General features: G+C 42.1%; 1 protein-coding gene across 8 annotated transcripts in view; it reads right to left on the bottom strand.

The window, feature by feature from the left end:
• Nucleotides 1-23,362, bottom strand: part of DICER1 (dicer 1, ribonuclease III) — a 67,851-nt gene that overhangs the window by 4,893 nt on the left and 39,596 nt on the right. For 7 of the 8 annotated variants that reach the window (XM_087818403.1, XM_087818387.1, XM_087818397.1 and 4 more), the window contains 16 exons: nucleotides 22,685-22,927; nucleotides 21,943-22,097; nucleotides 19,515-19,647; nucleotides 18,662-18,737; nucleotides 17,897-18,036; nucleotides 16,948-17,127; nucleotides 16,508-16,721; nucleotides 16,151-16,304; nucleotides 14,997-15,179; nucleotides 14,642-14,747; nucleotides 13,683-13,858; nucleotides 12,049-12,829; nucleotides 8,846-9,001; nucleotides 4,895-5,771; nucleotides 2,610-2,878; nucleotides 4-166 (listed from right to left, as the gene is read on the bottom strand). In XM_087818403.1, the coding sequence (XP_087674529.1) occupies nucleotides 4-166; nucleotides 2,610-2,878; nucleotides 4,895-5,771; nucleotides 8,846-9,001; nucleotides 12,049-12,829; nucleotides 13,683-13,858; nucleotides 14,642-14,747; nucleotides 14,997-15,179; nucleotides 16,151-16,304; nucleotides 16,508-16,721; nucleotides 16,948-17,127; nucleotides 17,897-18,036; nucleotides 18,662-18,737; nucleotides 19,515-19,647; nucleotides 21,943-22,097; nucleotides 22,685-22,927 (4,006 nt within the window). The remainder of the gene's footprint in view (nucleotides 1-3; nucleotides 167-2,609; nucleotides 2,879-4,894; nucleotides 5,772-8,845; nucleotides 9,002-12,048; nucleotides 12,830-13,682; nucleotides 13,859-14,641; nucleotides 14,748-14,996; nucleotides 15,180-16,150; nucleotides 16,305-16,507; nucleotides 16,722-16,947; nucleotides 17,128-17,896; nucleotides 18,037-18,661; nucleotides 18,738-19,514; nucleotides 19,648-21,942; nucleotides 22,098-22,684; nucleotides 22,928-23,362) is intronic. The other variant, XM_087818415.1, reaches the window with a different exon arrangement.

Below are 23,362 nucleotides of genomic sequence, written 5' to 3'. Positions count from 1 at the left end.
TACCTATTAGGGGCCGCATCATAGGATAGTACACCTGCCAGACCATCTCCAGTGACATCCCGCTGTCCATGTAAATGGCACCAGCCAGCGACTCGAAGATGTCCCCCATGGCCTTGGGAACCTCAATGTCCTCTTCCTTCTCTTCATCCTCCTCGGGCCGCCTGAGCTGTCGGGCGAGAGAAGTGACACGTAAGCGCCGAGGCCTCAAGGGCAGGCCGCGGGCCCGCTGCCCTTCCCGCCGGCCGCCCTGCCCTGCCTCCGGCTCCGCAACAGGCTCTGCACAGCCATTATCTTCTCTGGAAATAAAACGTGTTTCCAAACTTCTCAGGAAGAAAGAAAGAATCCCCCCCATTTAATATTCTACACCCAGCAAAGAAAAAAGGTTTCTAAATAAGGGCAAAAAGAACTTTAACACAAAATTAGAAACAGTCAATACATGTGTATTAAAAACTTTTCAAATTCACTCATCATCAAAGAGCTGCACCTTAAAGGGCGCTGCCCCGGCGCCTGGCGAGACCGAGGCAGCAGGCTGACCGGCCCGCGGCGAGGACGCCCGCTGCCTGGGAAAACTCCACTTTCTTGGCAGGGAAATTCTCTGTGGAAGATATTTCCCTCCAAGCTCCTTTTTATGAAACACTTAATACGTGTTCGCTATAAAAGAGTATCTGACACATAACAGGTATCCAAATGCACAGAACAGAAACTTTACGTCAGTATCAAAAGCCCTTGAAGGGTTCAGAATTCTTTGACAAAGCAATTCCATCTCTGGGAATTTATCTTAAGGAGGTAACTGGATATATACACATATTTATCACATCCATGTTTATTAAAAGTCCTAACTAAAAGCAGCTTAAATATCCAGCCACAAAGGATGACTAAATATGTTCCCTGACAGCCGAGTACTGACCAGCATGCAGCTACTGCAAGTCATAATGCTACTCAATACGTGGAAAGTCATCCCCAACACAGTGAGTGGTAAAAGAGGTTGTAGTATATTATGCATGATATTACTCCATTTTATATATACACACACATATATATGTATGTTTACTCTACACACGTTAGCAATAATATATCCCCAAATGTTAATCTGGGTTATTTCTCAGGCTGTATATTTGTGTAACTTTAATTATCTTTTTGCTTATTTGTGTTTTCTAAAATAAACATAAACTACTTGTGAAGTAGAAATAAAAAGCAGGGAGACAGTAATTTTTAAACAGATTTGTTTAGTGACACAAAGTTCTATAAACCATTTATAATGCCAACTACTGAAAAAATAAGACAGTTATGGTTCACATATCATGGTTTAGAGGTAGAAATTTTAAAATGTATGAAGTTTAATTCTCTCCTTTTACAGATGAGGAAATTGAGGCCCAGAAAGGTGCGCAGAGTTCTTAAGTTCAAAGAGTAAATTAGAAAAGCCAGACCATAATCTTTCCAATTAGCTTTTATAACTTCTATACATGTTTATATAAACAAAGGGGAGAGAAAGAGTGAACACAGAGCCAGTAGGTCCCACTGTCGTGTAAAAAAGAATTTAAATATAATTTTAGCGAGTCCCTCAAATTCCAAGCTTACAGCATTTGTGCAGAATGGAACCAGAGACAGTGCTGTGTGTGAGACGGTTCTAATTCCTAGTCTCACTGCTGGCCGCTCCCACTCAGACTGCTGACCCTGGGCGAGGTGCAAGGGAGGGAACACGGCCAACTAACCGCCCCCAGCACAGATCCTGCACCTCACAGGCTGCCTGCCTGCAGCTCCTCCTCAGAACTCAGGCCCTTCGCTTCCCACAGGAAACCAAGGTAAGGCACAAAAGCCCCAACAATGGTTTGAGAAGTAAAAAGGAAGGTACAAATCAGAGGAAGAACAATTACAATGGCTACTAGAGGAATTTATGAATAAATTCCTCAACCCCCGTAAGAAATCTACAGAAATAAGAAAAACAAAGGGACCGGTATGGAAGAGCGTGCGCAGGGATGCAGATGGATGGTGGTGAACGACTAGGGGGACACTGGAGACATCGAAGCAACACCCTTTCCAAGGTTCACAAACACATTAGAATCAGCTCCATCACCAAGAACCTTTGGCTGAACTTACAGTAGAAGCCTCTCAAATTCCAATGGTTGAAAATGTATAGTTTGGTTTTTAACTGAGATTTTCCCATTTCCAGCAGAAGTAGAGTACGTGTTTGTGCTGCTTACCTGAGACATGAGCAAATATTCCTAACCCATTTTGAACAGCAAGGCAGACGGAATAAATCTTGCGAGCTCTCAGTGGGTTAAGGCTACCATGGGGGGGTGGGGGTGGGGGGCTGCACTTCTCTGAAAGCCAAAATGGGACCAGAAAGGGTACCACATACCTGACTGCTCTGGGCTCTCTCTCCCCACGTGAATGACCACACTTTGCGCACTGTGGGCGGCCAAGTTTAAAAGGCCCCCTGAAGACTCCACTCACCCCAGTTCTCCCCAGGACCGTGCAGGTGCCAGGCACCACAGCCCTGGCCGTTGGCAGGCCCTCTGGACAGCTGTGTGGTCAGAGCTCTGAGCCTGCCCAGAACCCCAGACGGTTGGCTCTAACTCTGATTTGAACATATTCTCAGTAGCACTGACCTCGGAATCCATGCCCTGCATTTCGTTCTTCTCGAGCTGGAACTGCACAAAGACATCAATGACCTGGAAGAGCTCAGGGGACACGGCTTTGAAGTACTTGTGGTAGTCATACTTCACGGCCAGTGACGCGAAGATGGTGTTGTTGACCAGAGCAGAACGCAGGTCGGTCAGGACCCCTGGGGAATGCTGCCGCGGGTCTTCATAAAGGTGCTTGGTTATGAGGTAGTCCAAAATCGCATCTCCAAGGAATTCGAGGCGCTGGTAACAATCTGAAGGAGGAGCCAAAGTGGAGCCGTGAGCCTGGGCAAAAGCATTTACAATTTCCACAGAACGGCTGATAGAAAGGTCTGACCCCAGAGCCATTTCAGAGTTTTATTGGAGCTCATATCATATATTCTTCAATGACATCACTTGACATCTCACACTTACTGAAGCCTCTGGCAATTACATTTTAATGGCAAATTAAGCCCATTTCTTATATATAAGTTGGGGTCATAACATATTTAAGTGGCCCAAAGAAAAATGGCTTGTTAAGGGGAAAAAACCTTTCCCAGGTGACATCATTATCACCGAACCCTTTTCCTCTGGCACCATGCTGGCCAGGCAGGTGCTGGGCACTGTCCTAAAGTCTCACACCATCTTGCAGTGAGGCCGACTCCGCATGCAAGCTTCCACCTGGCACCATCAATGCACAGCACTCACTCTCGAATGTGTTTAAGTGACACCACTCCTCGCCACTCCTGTGTAACAGATGTTACACAAGATGACAGTTAGTACAAGAAGACCCTCTTCTCAATTCAGATTAGAAATGTTGAATTGTGCCCTGTCTGAAGTGACTCAGTTGGTTGAGCACTGTCCTGTGCATGGAAAGAATGAGGGTTCCACCCCCAGTAAGGGGCATGTGGGAGGCAGCCAACTGATGTTTTGCTCTCACATTGCTGTTTCTCTCTCTCTCCCCCCGTTCCTCTCCCTCTAAAAAAACTTAATTAAAAAAAAAAAAAGTTGGCCTGGCCAGTGTGGTTCAGCATCGACCTATGATCCAGGAGATCAGGGTTCGATTCCTGGTCAAGGCACACGCCCAGGCTGCGGGCTCAGTCCCCAGCAGGGCGCATTGCAGGAGGCAGCCAATCAATGACTTTCATTATTGATGTTTCTCTCTCTCTCCCTCTCTCTTCCTCTTTCTGAAATCAATAAAGACATATTAAAAAGAAAAAAATGCTGAATTTGACACAAACCAAGATTGAGAAATAAAGAGTTGGAGACATGAGCCAAGACCTTAGGCCAAAGCAGTTGGTTGTCAAAATGTGAAAAGTTATCAATATTAACCAGTACCTAAATGTTCTCAGTGATTAAAGAGAGTACGTTCAACTGAGGAAACTGAGGCAGGGACAGATGAAGTGACTTGCCCCAGCCTCCCCAATGATTCAAAGGCAGGGGCTGAGGTAGGCTAGAGCCCAGACCTTGCCCCAGGACTGTGTAGTAGAAACCACGCCCCGTCTCTTCTCACCAAGAAAAACAGGTTTCAGTGTCACAGTCTTTCTAGTCCAGAGTCGGATCATTTTCACTTCCTGGCTTCACATTTCTCAGACCATCCTAATCTACGTTGTTTTTCTTACACAAACTGTGTAGCACTTTGTTATTCCCGAGTCAAGCACTCGTTCCTCTGATACAGAAAAACATGGAGACTTCACGTTTTGCAGGCTGAAGCTGAGTTTAGCTTTTAGGTGCCTATTCCTCCTAATCCCATGGGCTGGGAGCCTATTAAGTAGAGGGGAGAAACATGGAGCCCAATGCAGAGCAGAGACAACAGCAGTCAGAGCGAGGGCAGTGAAGCCTTCTGTGAAGTCATTTCTTATAATCTATTCATCTTTAGACTTAAAAAGGCCCGAGAGAGGCCTTTTTTGTTCACGAAGAATGATAAAAGGATGTGGAAGTGCATCCAGAATATGTAAATAAATCAGGAAGCCAAAGCAGCAGAGAGGCATTGGGGCAGGATAAAACAGGAGGGGCGCATCGGAACGCCAGGGCTCCGCTTTCCCTAATTGCGCAGCACATAAAATGACATATGTGAGCATAGGAGAGCGCTTTCCTCCCAACTATCAAAGGGGCCATGTAGCTCTCCAAAAAATTAAAGGCTTCTTTCGTGTGTCTTTGCTTCCTCCCCCCACCATGCATATTAGGCGCCAAGTTTGAACATGCATAGATCACTTTTTTTTACAGGGCCAAAATAATGCGATTCGCACATGGTCGCATTTTCAGAGTGGGGCTGGGTCTGGGCTCCTTACCAGTAATGGTATTGTAGTGGTAGGAGGCATGAGTGAAAGCCTGCAGGAGGTAAGCCTTATTCTTGAATCTGTAGTTGATTTTCTCTTCAAAATTTTCAAAACCCGATATCAGGTGATTCAGTGTCTTATCTGCGTCTGGATGATCAAACATACATCGCGGTGGGATCTTCAAGCAACCGTACTCCAAGTCTTTCAATACGGGGGAGCGGGAGCTGGCGACCGAGGCAGCAGCCCGGCTCCCTGAAAGGTTCCTTTGTTGGCTGTTGAAATTCTCCCTAGCGGGGCACATGGCCTTTTCCCGATCAGTCCTTTTAATTACCGGGAGCACCTTCAGCCCCAAGGAGCAGAGGAAAAGCTGAGCAGCCCTCTCACCACAGCTGGTTAAATAGCAGCCCAGCAGGGCTTCCACACAGTCGGCTATGCTTTTGTCAGCAATGCACTGCTCAGTGTGCAGGTCATAAGAAATGGACTGCTTCCCTGTGTCAACACCACAGTTTTCTTCTGACGGGTTCCAGAAGCCCACCACAAAGTCGTCTTCCTCCACCGCTTTGCTAGGGTCCAGGTAGCACATTGCATCCCAGGAGCTGTAGTCAAAATCCTCCAAGTCAGCCGAGAATGGCATGCTACCTACGGAGGCTTTTTTGGGCATCTTCCATTCGTACGCAGAGTCAGTGGTCGAAAACGGAGAGAGAGGAATCTTCTTTACAAAAGCTCCTGATCCCATTAGCATGTTGTCTATGAACTTGATATGCTCCTGGTCGTACTCCAGGAGGTCATCCTCGTAGTCGGCATCCTCCTTGGGCGCCCCCCACACCAGGTCCTCCTCCTCCTCCAAGTCGTCCTCCAGTTTGCCATTAGCCAACATGCAGTCCTTTGTCTGCAACGAGGGGGAATGGGGAAGGAGGGGAGACAGAGCTGCTGTTTTTAAAAGGGCTTGAGACTCAATAAAAGCAAGGGTTATGGATAATTTCAAATGACAACCACAAATACTAAAAGGCAACTTTAAAATCATGGCCATTTGTTTTCAATTAACATAAAATAAGTTATTTAATCATATAAACAAAGTAAAACATGTTCTTTGAATGTTCATTTTCTGAGTTATAAAATGACCTTTATCCAGTATGAAGCTTTAAGCTAAGGATTTTATACTTGGTATATGAAGTTAAAATTAATGTCCACAAGGCAAACCTTCAGCTGAGAACTCTAACTCTGGCAGGACACACAATGAAAGCACTCATGTGCCGATCAGAGAGATCTTCAATTTTGCTGATGAAGTTTTAAAAAGATTTTCTAATTAATAAAATTAAATTCCAGACGAAGAAAAAGAATTACCTTTGCAATTAGGAGTATACTATAAAAGCAGATACAATTATTTATTAAATCTTCATAACGTTAAAAATGTGCAAGAGTTTCATGATAAAGTTTCTGTCCCTATTTCTACTTTGAATCAAAGTACATTTGCTACAATGTAAAACTAAAAGTGATCACTGAACCAAGCCATGAATTTGAGAAATTATACTTTCCCCCTCCACTGAGCTACAGTAATCAGGGTAACTGATTATAGCATAACTGACAAAAATAGAAGAAAATTTAGACTAACACGAAACACAACAATCCAATTTCTGTCAGGAGATCTTTACTAATTCCAATTTCTTTGGCAAAAGCTTATTTTGTGAATGACAACCTTAATAATGGGCTAGGATTCAGTAATGATGTAACTTTTTTGCAATGCTAGGAAGATGCCAAATTTCTGATGAGCAATAAAATTTAAAAAAACAAAAACAAAAACACACACACCAAGACTTGACTTTGGGGGGAGAGGCAGCAGGCTGTGTTCCAATCTGATGGTGACAACTTTCAGAGCGTTCTGAAAGGTTCTCAAACTTTTTGTCAAGCACTTTTTAAATGCTGCAAATATTTTCACTTTAAGCCAGACTCAAGAGAATTACAAACTGTAATAGTTTGAAAAGTAGTAAGAGCAGTGAGCCTAGCCATATATACCTTTAACTATGTATATATTTTTAAATTTTAAAAAAGTTTATAAAAATTTTTCTAGAATAAGGAAGAACCCCAAAAGAAACACTAGCAGACCTCTAGGAACTATTTCCTGTTAAAAATCCTATATTCTCCAGGTAACACGAGTTGTTTTTTGGCTATTGTTTGGTCCTTAGAAGACAGGGCCAAATCGCAATTTTTTAAAAAAAATCAGACTGAACAATTAATTAAAAACATCCTTATATATTCTTTATAGAGACGCTAACATAAGCTAAAATTAGCAGAGCACAAGAAAAACAAAAAAACAAAACGAAATGAAAAAACCAAAGGACTGAGTTTTATCACAAATAAGCAGTATGATCTTGGGCAAGATTCTTTAAGCCTCTGGGTCTCAGTTTCTTTATCTGCAAAACAGTGGGATTCTACCTCACTAAATGATTTCCAGGAGCACTTCAACCTCTAAAAGTAAAAAGCCCAGCACGGAACTCTCCTCTCACAGTTCAAGTGACCTTTCTACCTGAGTTATTACCACCTGCGGCATCTGTATGCAAAGGTTTCGCTTAAGCCTATTGCTGAGTGGTAGGGCATATACAGCAGGAATGGGATGAGCATAAGCTTTTCAATAGCATGTAAGGGCCTATTTCAGTAAGTACAAATTATTCAGTGAAAGCATGAACGGTATTTTTAACGTATCCTGAGAACCCAAGCGCCAGTTCATCTGAAATGGCAAGAAAAAGAACTGTGTGCTGTAGCTTAAAAAAATATTTTTAAATCAAAAGGACATGCCAATGTCAACTTTATCCTAAATTTGTTTTTTTTAAAGAGTCAATTATATTATAAAACTGTATTTACAAAGCAAGGTAATTGTTACTGGCATAATTTTTGTAAAAATGTAATATTTTCTCTAAAGTTCTCAGAATCTACACATTTTCTCCTAAGGTTCTACCTATTTCTAAATTAATAACGTACTTTTTCTAACCCAACTGGCATTAAAATATTCTCTTGATGCTTTTCCACATACATTTAATTTCTATAAGTAGAACACTGCATGGCTTAAAAATAAACTCAATATAGAGGTAAAAATACAGATAGAGTCACAGAGTGTGAGACCTGGAAATACTTAGGACCGATATCTGGGACATGCACGTCAGAAAGAAGACAAGAACATGTATAGTTAGAAAATATAGCCTGTGAAAAAAACGGTATTCTCATTGTTGGCCTGAAGTAAAAATGAAGTAACAATGAATCAGTTTATCACTTGTGCAAAATAAACTTCTGAGATGAAACTGCCTGAGAGCGCCTCTCCCTCTGGAAGAGGCGCTGGAGTTTTCCAGCCAAGCCCAGCAGGACTGGTTGCTCTCCCAGCTCAGCTCAGCGGCCCTCCGAGGTGCCCTCTGGTGGCCTTCAAGACAAGGCACCATGAAGCACTGCAGCGAACATTCGGAGTCTTCTGAAGTCATTGGCAAGATTTAAACTATTTCCAGAAAACTACAATGTTTATGTACAGTGATTTATTATGTCACAAAAGAAGGAACAGTCCTGAAAATACCCTGAGCTGCAAAAGCAAGATTTTATTGAAATTTCATTATTTCACAGACTGGAGATCATAGGTCAATGAAAGGTCATTTCACTGAACAGAGCTAAGTAAAGATCTACGATATACTATAACAGGTTAACAGGAAAGTGAAGTGTTATGGGGTGTTTCTTTTTCTTCTTTTGAATCACAACATTAGATACTCTTCTAAACTCTCACAAAGGAAGATAACAGAAATTGTCTTCCATAAAAATTGCAACATTGTTTCTAAATCCAATGAAAAGACAGTCTATTTATAGAGTTATTAACTCAATATATCAAACATCTATTATAAACATACCAGGGAAAAGAAACAAAAAATTAATAGAACAAAATTCTCCCCCTCACCAAAAACTAAATCCTCCGGTTATTAAAAAACTTACCATTTCATCTTTTTCCCATTTATCTGTGTTACTTTTGTCTTGATTTACTATATAACCAGGAGGAAGCCAATTCACAGGGGGATCAAATATTGACACCACCATGCGGCTGGGCAGTCCCTTCTTTTTTCCAAGCCGATACAGGTTACAGTTGCTGACCTTCAGCAGAAAAAATTTATAAGACACTTACTATAAATGATCACTGCTGAAATTCACACAAGGCATATTAACATTTTTACCTACATTACTGTAATTGGTTATCAATATAAAGACTGATAGAAAATATTAAATTCTACATTCGTTAGTGTAGTTAGATGAATATTTCTGAGTATTAAATGCAGATCAGAAAAAACTGATATATATATGCAAATTCCTTATAAAGTCAAAATAAACAGTTCAATCTCAACCTTTTGAAAGCATAATCTGCTGATATAAAATGCAAATTGCTAATTGGAGCTATCAGGAAAAGAATCCATATAAAAAGTCCAAGATGTCACATATTCTCAATGAAATTAAAGTGAAAACTGGCACTGAACAGAGCTAAAATAATTTTATAATGCTAGAACCTAAGCCACAAATATGATTGCAATTGTAATGTTTTCTCGAACATTATTCCTTTTTGTTTTGTGTGGTATTGCAAGATAGTTTTTGTTCAGTCATTTTAAAATAGAGCAAAAGGCAATAAAGAACAACTCTCATGTTGATTTGCATCAATAAAACCCTCCATTCTGTTTTTCCTAAGGCCTCCATCATCTCCCTAATTTACTCAAATTATTGCATTTCTGTCTCATTTTTACATGGAAACTAGAGTCTAAAACTGTGAACCTCATTTTCGTTTTCTAAAACCTGGGTTTCTTTTTATTTAAGTACTTCATGAGCCCTTTCTCCAAGTAACCCAATACCATGGGGCAAGCACCCATCACAGGGAAGGCAGTGAGTCCAGCATCCCTGAGAAAACGAAGTCCGCAAGACAAGAGTGGGCCCTGGAGAGAACACAGCTGGGAAGGAGGAGTCCACCAACACTCACAACGTGCTAAAGGGCTTTCCCACGCTGCCTGAAACGTAACAGCTCAAACAGATGCCAGTTTCCTTTCCCATACTATGAGAACACAACATCTCAGATGCCAACGAGAGGATGGAAATAACGTTGTCGACAGAAATGGCTGGCAGGATAGAAAAAGAGCTAAATAGGAAGATCAAATGTGAGACAAGCAGAATTCAGTGCTCAGAAATGGGGTGAGAGCTCTGAAAAGAGCACCAGGTGCATGTGCACAAGGGGTCCGTGTGAAAAGGGCGTAAGCCTGGTTAGGAGACAGATGTATCTGAGGTTGAGCATCCCGAAAGGCCTTACACCAGGTGAAGGGAGTAAGAATTTCTGCAGGAAACAGGGAGTCAAGGCCCTCTGAGCAAATAGATGAATGTTCGAAATAGAAAATAATGTCTTTCTTACCTAACAGAGTCATCACTCTTAGCCTCTGATACCATCTTCCTACAACCACCCCTGGGAAATCTCACTCGTATAAAGACTACTCCCCCAAAGCATATCTTAGTTCTAAATTGTCAATTATCTGAACGTTCCACTTCATATTCCATGAGGTCTAAACACCCAACCCGAGCCCTGATTCCTGTATGTCTGTCTACCTCACCGTAGCACCAGTATCGCCCAACCTCCCAGCTTATGTGGTTGTCATTACTGCACCCCCCGTCTCTCGTCTCTCTGCCTCCCAACCATACGGGAAGCAGCAGCAAAGATGGTGATGGGACAGGCTCCAGCCTCAGACACACTCCTGACTCTCCTAGACTAGCTAGATGACCTTACATGAGGTAATTAAACTCCCTAAGCAGTTTTCTCATCTGCAAAATGGGGACATGTCATCTACCTCTTAGGGCTCATTGAAAAGATTAAGGGAGAAGGCCTGTAAAATGCCCAGTATAGTGCCTGGTGTTACAGGGTAGTATCAAGGCTAGGTCAGTGCAATGGCGAAAAGCAAGATCTCTAAAGGCAGGCTGGGCTCTGCCATCTATTTGCCATGACCTTGGGCAAGTTGACCTCCACTACTCCAGTTTCCTCATCTCTAAAAGGGAATAAGAGAGTAGTCTACCAAGAGTACGCACTCCATAAGTGCTGGCTAAAATTATTTCCTCTGCAATACCACTCCCCCCAGTTCCTTCCTTACAGCCAGAACTCAGACAACCCACTTCTGCTTAAGCTTAGACTTCTTCAAAGCCAACTGATTGCTCAGCTTGGCTGGTCTTGCTTTTCAACTCTCACTGCATTCGGCTACCAGACTGCTCATTTAAAACCACCTCTTTATTAATATTAGCAGTCCCTTATGCAATGAGTGCCTTCAACATTCAGCAGTGCCTACAACATTCAAGGTGCAAACTCCCTTGCCTCGCATGGAAGACCCTCCACCATGCAGCTGAGGCCCACCCACCTTTCTAAGTCTTTCCTTGGGAATTTCCACAGTGGTGACTGTTGCCAGCTGACTCACTGAGACCCACACGCTCTGCTGCTTGTCCACCTCCCGGGCACACTGGGCACACAACTCTTCCCTTAACATCTCCCCTGATCACAAGTGATGACCCTTCCCTGGGTACTTAGGGTAACTGGCAGATAAGCTATTTGTCAAGCAGGTGCACACGGACTTGTGACACCCTTTTATCATTTTACCTTCATTATTTTCTTCCTTAAATCTTGACTCCACACTAAATTTAAGAGCACACCCTTTTCCTTTGGGTTATCAGGCAATGCTTACTCAGAATCCGAAGCTCACTCTCCTCATGCTGGAGTCACTGAGCAAAGGGAAGGTGCTGCTCTTTCCCCTCCCCAACTTCCTACAACCACGAGCTGAGCTGCTCCGTGAAAGCCATGTCTTAGCCATGTTTGTATGCACTGTATGCCAAGACAGCACCACCCAAATAAATGTTTCATTCACCTGAATTAAGGCACAGGCTCTCAAAAACAGTTGTATGTGAACTGAATGCCTATCAATAAATAAGACACATCCAGATTGGCCGGCCCCCAAACCTGAACCCTTCATCAGTGACAGACTCATGTCAACTCCTGCGCAGGTGTGCCACGGCTTCAGCTGCACATGCCAGGTATGGCAGCCCCCAAGGTTAACACTTGCCCCATCCTCTGAAACCAATGTAGGCAACTGAGCAATTACTCTACTGCTCCAAGTGAAAGAAGGACTTCTTACCTTTTTGCTTCTCATGTATGAAAGGCGGCCCTCGTGAGCATCAGGGTAAGTGCAAAACAGGTATGTGGTGATGGCGTGCTTTAGAAAGGAGTCCCCAAGCATCTCAAGCCGCTCCAGGTTAAATCCATCACTGGCATTGGAAAGGGTCAAAGCCTGGAGAATGAGTCCGGGATTTGGGCCCAGAGTCCTCGAGGAGTACCCAGGAGAGGGGCTCTGCTCAGAACCCAGCCTGTCCTTGAGCGCTGGAACAGCTTCTGTGGGACCAGGCACCGTGGCCACCACGGGACTGCCATCTGAGGTAGATGTGTTAGCATTTCCATCAAGGTATTTATTACTCAGTAGAGTACATTCATCGCTGGGCTTGGGCTGGTTCTCATAATTGTATAAATTCTGAATGGGATATGAGGTAGTTGGTTGTACAGGTATTTCCTGCTTGTAGTAATTCAGCTGATTTCCTTGGCAAAAGTCTCTATTAGCTAAATCGTAACTGCCATTGGCAAGACTTCTATTGTAAGAAAGACCATTAATTGCTGTAAGATCTGTGGAAACGTCAATTGGGAGCTTACCGGATGCCTCATTGAATAACGTTCTGCAGGTCACAGACATTTGGTCATGATTTTCTAGAGAGGAGGTTCTATTAGCACCTTGATGTGCAGCATTTTCAGGGACAATTGTGCTGTGCTTACAGTAATTATCATTTTCAGCTGAAGAGGAGTTAGCAATTGAGATGAAAGATTTGCTGTCGATAGATTTTTTCCACCCGAAGTCTAAGTTAGGGTATCTGCAAAGACATTTTTATAACTTTCCATCAGATCCTGCAAAAGGGCTAGGTTTAAAGCAAGAGTAATTTGTATAAAAAATAAAGATCCATATATATATATACACACACACACACACACACACACACACACATACTACTACTACTACTTTAGAAGAGAAAGTTTCCAAGGCAGACGTCTACCCAGTGTACGCTGTGAGGTGGGGCATGGCTCGCTGCACTGCTTTAAGCCCGTCCACCGCGGTGTGGTGGTCAGGTCATGAAGCCTGCAGTCGGCCTGCGGGACCTGGGACCCCAGGCCCTCCAGTGACCTAGATGGGAAACTTAGGGCAATTTACATTACCCCTCTGTGCCTGAGCTTCCAACTCGAAGTGGAACTCACAACAATTACTATTATTATATTTTAAAGTTCCTCAGTCTCTAGAACCATCTTGGTCTTGCCAGTTGGATAACCAAAATTAATTTAAGTGGTTAAACCACTGATTTCCTTAAAGTGCAGACACTTTCCTAGTGGGAAGAAAATAATGAAGACAAAGAACACACTGAAGCAACTGCTTTTCAACGCGCATCGGAAGTACAAGAGGAAGCGGTCTTAGGATGTCCGCACAGTAACAAGGGCCATTTTCATTTCACTTCAACTGCAGCACTGAGGGAAGAGAATTACTTTTGATCTTAGTATCTCACCTCCCTCTGCAACTTCACAGGAACACAGGACTCAATATACAGATTTTTCACTTAGGAATCAAAAGATGCATTTATGTCACGTATTAGACATCCACGTTTTTTAATCTTTTAAGAGCCATTTTATATAAAATTAAAGTTTAAACCTAGTTTGGCTCTCTTGCAAGAGGTCTACCTGAAGTCCACGGGCAGCGCCCGGACCCCCACGCCGGCGTCACTGGCCGTGCGGGCCCGCAGCTCCTCGGCGGTGAGCAGGCAGTGGAGGCGGTAGAGGATGCTGGGCAGGCACACCGCCTTCCTCCACAGCGACGCCGGGATCGGGTGGATAGCACACAGCTCTGGGACCAGGATCTTGGAAAGCGAAAAATGCAAAGAGACGAATATAAAGCAAACGCACAAAAGAATGAAAAACAAATTTAAGACGAACCTCACTACTGGATAAGGGCAGAAATCGTAAGTACTAGTAAAATCTTATTTTAAAAATATTTTAAAAAGTAACCCCTCAAGGCCACACGGGTTTATCCTAGGGCTCACAAGGAGGATTTCCTCTGATATAATTGTGTCAGTGGACAAAATATATAAGCCCAGCTGATGGCTCAGGTGGGCAGGGGGCAGGGGCAGGGTGCAAAGGTGAAGGGATTAAGGAGGACAAACCAGTGGCTATAGAATCGCCTGGGGATGGCGGCACAGCGCAGGAGACACAGTCAGCAACATTATAACAACCATGTACGTGTCAGGGAGGTACAGGGCTTTCGCAGGGGATTGCTTGGGTCAAGTTATGCAATGTCTAACCATTATGCTGTACATCTGCATCTAATGTCAACTATAACGGAAATATTGGAAAAAAAATTTTTTAAATAACCCTTGAGGACCAAATGGGATTTATCCTAGGATTTATAAGGATGATTTCATGATAAAATTGTACCAATGGACCAAATGTAAAAGCCAAACCACTCATACTTACCAAAAAGACAGTCAAATAAAAGTCAACACATAATATCAGTCAAACTGAAACAAAACCTAAGGGTTGAGCAATTTCCAAAATATTTACAAGTCACTTAGTTCACTTGATAATATAAAATTCACACTTATCTATGAAAATATTAAGTTATGCTATGACCATCAACTCATTACCTGTTTATTCTGCAGACTTTCCCATTTGGCTTTCCTCTTTTCAGCACTGCTTAGAGGAAGAGCTTTTCCTTTCTGATTCAAATGGCGAGGTGTCAAAAGATTAAGTCTGCAAAAATGTCAAAACAATTGTATCAAACAGACAAAAACATGTACACCCTCAAAGCGATTCTGCAACTTTGGTGTGCCTACAAGCCACCTGAAGAGCTCACTTACAACCGCAGACCCCTGGACCACACCTGGGCAATTCTGTGCACAAAGGGTCTGATTTCAGAGTCTACAGGTGGGCAGCATAGAAAGTGAACCTCTACATGTGCCCACTCGCCCCTGGCAAAATGCCTCAAGTGAAACCCCTTACCTTGAAGATGTGTGGTCCACATCCAGCAGCGGCTGGTTGAGATTGGTCAGATCAAGGTTGTACTTTGTTTTGTAATATTCTGCAAAAGTTTCATACTCGGGGGAAGGAAATTTACTCAGTGGGGTAAGGTCAGTGTACACATCAGCTACATAAAACCGATGAGGCTGATCAAAATTTCGATACCTACAAAAAAAAAAAAAAATCAGTGACTTTGCAGTTCACATCAACTATTCTCAAATACAACTATTTTTAATATGGAAATGCAAATATGACTTTCTCAAATACAACTGTATTTAATATGGAAATGCAAATATGACTTTAAGAGTTCAAAAGGTTAAAAACAGTAACATTAATAAAAACAACTGCAAATTACATATTACAAGTGGATTTGGAAAAAAGTACTACATTTATATTAAGCAAAACCTAATTGACCATTCTCCACTACTTCACTCTTATCCTCAGGCTAACTATCTATACTTTGATGACACAAGAAGCTAAATGGCACCATTAAGTATCTCCTAATTTCATCAATATAACAGTACAGAAAACTTCCACTACCCAAACTGAGCAGACACTTGTACATTACGAATGTGAACTGTGACAGACACCTGCCACAGGAGTGCATTACTGCACCATTACCGATGCTGACAGTGTGATGACAGCTAACATTAAAATATGGTTTTGAGGGGCACAAAGAAAAAATCAGAGAAAGACTGTATTATAGCCAGTATTCTAAACTCTTTGAAAAGTGCCTAAAAATCTCCATTCCCTAAATTTTTACAAAATGAGTAAAAGCATTCAGATTTACTATTTCCTTTGCACTTAACATTATTCTTTATAAAAATGTTGAGAAATATTTATGATCAAATTATAGAAGACTCTCAGGATTAAAAGGATGGTGATTTTAAGAAGCAAGCCTGTCAACACCACTCGTTTTATCTGACCTTCACGAAGTAAAATCTCTTCAACCATAGTGCTTAGGTTTTGTTTTTTAAGGGCGTAAATTGGAGAGAAAAGTCCGACATGAAGAGAGACCTACATTTCCTAGTGGAAACATCACTGCCAAAAATCAGAGCCCAATCACACTCCCATGTGAACAAGTGAGCCTCTGAAACAATGTATCACCGGCACCCTGATCTCCACTTACTACTGACCTTGGAATGATAACTGCATCCTGGTAATCTTCCAATTTAAAAACAAAGGGTGTTTCTTTCGAATACTTGGTACTGGGAATGCCTATGCGAGCTTCGGATTTCTCAATATCTTCCATGAATTTAAAGTCGATGTCCAAAGTGCTGGAGTCATTAACTTAGGGAAGGAAAAGACTCTTTTAGCTTTTTAAAATATAATACCACAGGAAAGATTCTTCCTTAAGCTATACATTCATATATGTGTCTAACTTAGAGTTATCCAAGTAAGAGACTTCTGGAGTATACACAGAAGCTGGCTGTCAAGCCAAACTCACTCTTCAGCGAGTGTAAGCGAACGCTTTCGAGCCCGGTCCTCCTTACCAACGTTCAGAGGTAGAACACAGTAGGCCGAGTCAGCGTCGGTGGGTTTAAACTCTAGTGCAGGTTTTTCAAGGCGAAGAATATGTGAGAATATATACTGGTGGAGTCTTGTAATCAACTCGAGCATTTGGAGAGACAATGTGAAACCAGACTTCTTCAACTCGATCGATATGGTGACCTCTCCAGAGCGAGTATACACAGGAAAGTGCGGGATCTTGGCAAAAAGAAAGATAAAGCACCCCACAGGTTAACAGGTATTTTACTCCCTTGGAAATATTTAACTTCAGAAGAGGAGTGATGCTTTCTATCAGGGAATAGAAGAAACGGCTCATTTTTTAAATATTAAACATACTGAGGTAACAAAAGCAGCCACTCTTAAGTAGTTTACCTTTTTTAAAGAAACAGTGTCTTTTTAACACAGTCATCATGGAGTGTCTCACCTGAGGTATAGGTTTGGCTGTCAGTATTCCAAAGCATCTTGTGGTATCCTCCGGGGGATAGAGCTTCCGCCTCCTGAAGTTGAGCTCATCAGGTAACGGTGTCGTCAGGACCATTCCTATCACATACAGGTAACAGGGCTGATCGGGTTTGGGATAGCTATCCCTCAGACATTCTGGAATCTAGAATTGGAAAGAAAGATTAAGCATCAAGCTCAGGCACAACAGCCTCTCTTCCAGATGTTGGCAAGAAAGCAAATTTCTTTCTGGCTTTACTAAATGCTGATGAGGAAAAGCTAAGAAAATAACTGAGGCACATGGCCTCCTATTTACTTAACCTGCTGGGGAGTTCTCAGGTCTGAGATACAGGTGGCCCAAGTTCACCTACCTCACAATGTGCACTGTTGATTATACAACTACAACTAGAAGTTAGGCTCAGATGCCTTAGTGCATGAATCCTGCCCCACATCAACCTGGACACAGACACTAAAATAACTGATTTTGGTTCCTAGTAGGTCACATCCTAACTCCTGACAAATATTTGTACTTATACCCACCGGTGTGCCCCTCATTTGAACAGGCATATTTTCACTTGTCCATTTTATCATATAAATCCTCTTGTCTTAGCCCTGAACACAAGTAAAGCAGGAATCTTATCACTACAGTGAATAAAACAAAGAATACCTCTTTAAACGAAATGAGCTTATTCTGGACGGACTCTGGCGGGTGAGTCTAAGAACCCTTCCCGAAGAAAAACAGAAGCGATGTCTGAGTGGGAAAGAGCGCCCGGTGCAGGTCCAAGAGAAGGTACAAATTGGGAAGAGGAGCGGAGGTCCAGAGTGGGCCAGGTTACAGGGGTTCAGGATGCCAAACAGAGCAATTAGGATCTGATGCCATGGGAAAGAAGAAGTCAGAAAGGCTCCATTTTTACCCAGTGCTAACCAATACTCACTGCTTTTGGGTAGCACTGTCTCCGTTTTGTGGAACCTGGTCTGCCTGGGACACTGGTCTCTTCTTCATCATGCAAATCAAGCTCTTCTTCATATTTAACAGTTTCTTTCCCAACTGGCATCAAATGGTCATCCAGTTCACCTGAGAAATGAAACGAGAATTGACATAAACAATGCAAGTGTTGCCTCTCTAATTAATTAGTAAATAATACTGAGCAGCATTACATTAGACAGCAACTGGAAGAGTAATGACAACTAAAGCATCTTTGCCCTTAATAATAAAACATAAATGAATGTGCTACTTAAGGCACGGTCTATGCCGGCATTCATATATTCAATATGAGCAGGATTATAAACTGTTCTAAGTTCAAAAATAAAAACACACGAACAGGAAAACAGCACACTGTCATCACTTTACAAAAGCCACGGAAGAACAAGTCTTCCCATTTTTAAAAATGTGGGTTAATTAGCACACTAATATAATTTGAGAGACTGATATGTTAAAACACAAACATTCATGATTCAACAGTAAGTGAAAACCTTTGTGTATCTAAAAGAAAGCAAAAAATGACAGTTGTCTGCAGTTCAGCTGTGGGAAACCAGCACTCCTGACCCGCACAGGATCATCAGGCTGTGTCCCACTCACGCCCACAGTCACCAGGGCACAGCTCACAGCTCCACAAAATGCGTGAGCCTATAAAGTCCTTGATGTGCTTTTGTTTTACAAGGTTTTTAACTTTATTTGCAAGTGCTTTTCACACACTTACCAATTTTGTGCAGTCTCTCACAGCAAATAAGAGCTACAACTCTTTCAGCCAATCGTATACAGCTCATTGGTGGACCCTGAAAGTAACAAAAAATATTTCCATTGTACTTGCACGTAGCTGTATCATCATTAACACCTAAAGCATCTGTGAAACCTCTGCCCCAATACCTTTTAAGCTGAAATTTACCAGAGCAAAGTTATTTTGAAAAGTGTCAACAAGTTTAAAACCCTATTCTCTGTATCTAAAATATACATCTTTAGAAATCTTGCCCAGAAAAACTAAATAAATTAAAGCTAAGATTAGACAATTTTGGTGAATTTAAATTTTAATAAGATTTTAATGTATTTTATTTTCATTAATGTACAAACATGTAACCAAAACAAAATAAAGATATATCAGGATGTGCTATAGCATACATGGTAACAGTACTAAACAACTTTTAACGTGCAACAGAAATGAGTCATCTTGGAATATCTGGAAATCAGCACTGGGATCAAGGACAGCAGTTACTCAAAGGCAGATTCTCAAGTCAACAACAAAATAACTAGAGCAGCCAATTATAGTTAATGAATCTGTGTCACTGTATGTATCTAAGCCACAGCTGAATGGTTCTGTCAGAAAGGTTGACATTAAGAGACTTCAGAGGTCATATATTCCAATTCTACGAGTCTGTGAGTTATACAGTCGATTAAAGACCTAAACATGTAGCTGACTACAAAAGAGATTTATATACCTACTTTTCAAAGTAGATTTAAAGCCAAATTTACCTATAAGTTGCACAGGCTTAGAGAAGCTGGAAAAAATCCATCATGGCATATGCTAAAGGTGTAATCATGTCTTTTTATAAACTTACGACAATGGAGGCTCGAAGAGGCGAGTTAATTGGCAGATAAAGAGTTGAATAGAATGTCCCATCAGGCAACTCTCGGGTTCTGCATTTAGGAGCTAGATGCGTAAACGGGTCACTTGGTAACCTAGCGCAGTATCTGTGAAGAAAAGTAAGTTGGGATGCTCAATCTACAACTGAGAAGTAGATGAAAACAATCTGTACTGACATTCACATCCTCAAGTCTGATTTATGACGTCCCTCTTCCCCTCTACTGGAGTGGCATTTGTGTCTAACAGAACTCTCTGCGATGATGCTCTGTAAGTGCACTGACCACGAGGACAGCCACTGAGCCCCTGAAATGTGGAGGGCAGCCAGGGAACAGAACTTTTTATTTTATTTTAATTAAAATTCAAATTTGTACTTACATAGCCACATGTCTAGTGACTACCATGCTGGACAGCACAAAAACTGTTGTTCTGAATCTTTTAAGAGAACACACTGCCAGTGTTCATTCCTTAATAATCTTACACTTGCCAACCAGGACTGGGCCTGTGCAAGGAAGACATTAGAAGAGGTGGAAGGGCAGCCAGTACTGACCAAGAGGCCTGAGAACAAGACCACCAGCAGCAGCGCAGGAGGGTGCTCCTGCAGGGCAAGAAGCCAGCCACAGGGAGCTGAGGCCAAGCAAGGAGGCTGCTGAGACAGGAAGGCAACCCAGAGGGGCCAGGACCCAGGTGAGAAGGGCCCTGGAATGGACAGCAGCCCTGCAAGGTAAGGGCCTGTGCAATCAGAGCACCCAAACGTGACAGCAGCCCTGCAGAGCAGGAAGCTGACAGGCTGCATGCAGGGAGGCTGAACATAAATTATTCTGAAAACAACAGGAAACGTATTTCTCACTATTAAAAAAACCAGGAACAAAGATGGAAAGAGAGGCAAGCTAGACTGAACCCTCTGGTGTCACACTAACATCGGAGGTAACAACAGGTGAGCAGTCAGCTACAGAAATAAATATAGATACACATGCCTATGTGAATACACATATGTATACGCATAAATGCATTTTCTAGCTCTGTCAACTAAAGAGCTTTGTAGCGACAATCCCCCAGTGGCAATAAGTATATCTAGTGTTCAGGAATTTGTTTTTAAAACATCACTCATTCTCCACTAAAAGGAACTAGGACCTTTTGGAGAAATAACCAGTATCTAATCTGGAGCAGGGAAAATATGAGTTCAGTTTAGGACACCTTGGTGTGCCATACAATAAGGAAGTGTTCAGAGAATAATAGTGACATGTTAAAAAGACATGGAAGCTACCTCGAAGGGGCTCCCAATGGCCAGAATTTTAACATCAAGATAAGTAATGAACGAGAATAAGAGATTATAACCCATTAAATAGAGAACAGAAATCCATTAGTTCACACTAGATAAGAGAAAGTTCCTCCTTACAGAAGGCGGCCAACTACTAAATGCAGAAAAAAAAATGCAATTAGAAAAATCACCATTCCACACAAATCACAGTAATAATCAATTTAGGCAAGAAATATCAACAGATACTTAAAATAGTGAGTGAAACTGGGAAGTAGAATGTTATATAGTCTCTCCCCGTGAAATGATTCACTAATTGCAAAGGGGGAAGGTAACTATAGCAGCAAAAGGTGGCGGACCTTACGTAAGTGATTAAAATCACTACCGCCAGTAAGACCTCAAAATGACATTGAGTGAGCCAATGAAATGGAAAGAGAAGATACACGGCCAATGCATAACCTGGACCTAATCACGAGAAACATCGGACAAACCCAAATTGAGAGACAGGCCACAAAGTCACTGGCCTGTAATCCTCAAAAGCGGTAAGGTCGTTCGAGTGAGGGGAGACTGAACAGTACTTCCAGGCTGAAGGAGACTAGAGGTGACCAGAACAACAGGTAACCCCGTGATCTCGGATGGAATTCTTTCCCTACAGAACATTCTCGTGAACCTGACTAGGTCTCTCTGGGCAAACGGTACATGGGACTTCTTTGTAGTATTCTTGCGACATGTTAAAGTTTAAAATTGTTTCCAAATAAAAAGTTAAAAAGGGAGATCTTATGCTGGCTGCTCCTGTACTTTGCCTCTGCATGAACATATCCAGGTATGTACCTGCTCTTCTTAGTTCTCAGAAATGCCACTACCAACTCAGGACAAAGTAAATTAGAACAGACTCAGAAATACAAGTAACTCATCATAATCCTAAATTGCTGCTGATGCAAATTTCAGTATCTCCCAACATTTGAGGCATAAAACATTTCAGAATTCAGAAAAAAATTAAATTTATTTCTCTTATCAAAATATTACAAGCAATAAACAGAAAGATTGGTGATTATTTGCAAAAAGGAAACAACAATGCAATACTTATAGGTTTAGACTTAAATCTTGCAATGCTCAGGTTTTCCATGCACATTAGCTTGTACTGTACCTATTGATGTGTCCAATGGCCGTGTTGATTGTGACCCGTGGGCCGCCATCATCGGGCCTCAACACGTAGGGTGGGAAAACGTCATCATCATCCACGACAGGCTCGATATCAGTCTCACTGGTATCAACTGACTTGGAACATTTGTTTCTCAAGATCTGAACATTTTAAAAGCAGAATCTGTGATGAGAACAAATGCCTTCTTTGCCCCATGTGTGCTATGTACCTCTGAACCTATAGAAAAAGTTCCCTTGACATGAAACCTTTCTCTTCCAAACACACTTCCATCCTCCAAAGTCACCTGCTGCAGGAAAATTTCTCCCAATGCACTCCTCCCAGAATCGACCATGGAGACACTCATCATACAGGTACAAGGGTTTACAGTGTACCTGTACCTACACACACATGATTACCAATCTCTCATTAGTATAGGAGCTATGTCATCACTCTCAAATCACTCCACCACTCAACAATCAGCTGTCGCTACACTGTCCACACTAACAGCAGCGCATACTTTCCAGGCATTCTTCCTCAGTGATCCATATACAACCATTTTCACTATTCTATTGTAAGCTTTCAAACACTTTATAAAATGCCGCTGGCTCTATAATTATGTTCAACTTTCTTATCATGTACACACTGCACACACCTACTGCGGCCATTCTCTGTAGATCGACCAGTTTTTATCTATTTCTATGCACGTAAGAAATAAGTTCACGGTCCCGTGTTACCTTTTGGATCTTACCTTTTCGATAGCTTTGTATGTTTTAAGGTCCTCTTCGAAGCTTCTTATTCTGTCCGTATCTGCTAACATTATGTAATTGGAGATCGGTGCCCTTGCTCTTCCCTTAGACTGAACATAGGACCGATACTCTGTGGGCAAATCAAAGCGGACCACCAAGTTGCATTTTGGTATATCAACACCCTCTTCCACAATACTTGTTGCAATAAGCAGGTTGGTCTCATGTGCTCGAAATTTCCTAAGTACCTGAAAAAAAGCCACCAAAAAAAAAAAAAAAAAAAGAAATTCTAAAAAAATTTTCAAAAACACTTCTGACACATGAACCCTAAACACACTAATTTTAAGGCCAGGCTGAGGAAGAGGGCGTCGAGCCGAGCCTGCGCTGCATGAGCGCGCAAGCAAGAAATGGCTTAAGGGCAGTTTTTCACTGAGTGTGACCTGAAAACCAAAGTGCCTTTCAAGTTTATGGAAATCTGTACAAATCACAGAGAGCCTTCTGGCTGAAGGCGCTGGCTTCTTAGTTAATGACCACAAAAGAATCCAGCCAACAGTGACCAAATGAATGCACCTCCCGAGTCCTGCTGACACTCTGACCCTCCACAGTGGTATCTTGTCTGTGAGGCTGTGCCAACATTCCTCAAAAGTTGCCAAAATTCACTAAAACCCCTAAATCAGCTGGAA

Source organism: Miniopterus natalensis, chromosome 1 (genome assembly GCF_054644295.1).
Source record: "Miniopterus natalensis isolate mMinNat1 chromosome 1, mMinNat1.hap1, whole genome shotgun sequence".
NCBI lineage: Eukaryota > Metazoa > Chordata > Mammalia > Chiroptera > Miniopteridae > Miniopterus > Miniopterus natalensis.
Note: the sequence above shows the minus strand (reverse complement) of the source record. Positions and strands in the feature narration are given on the sequence as shown.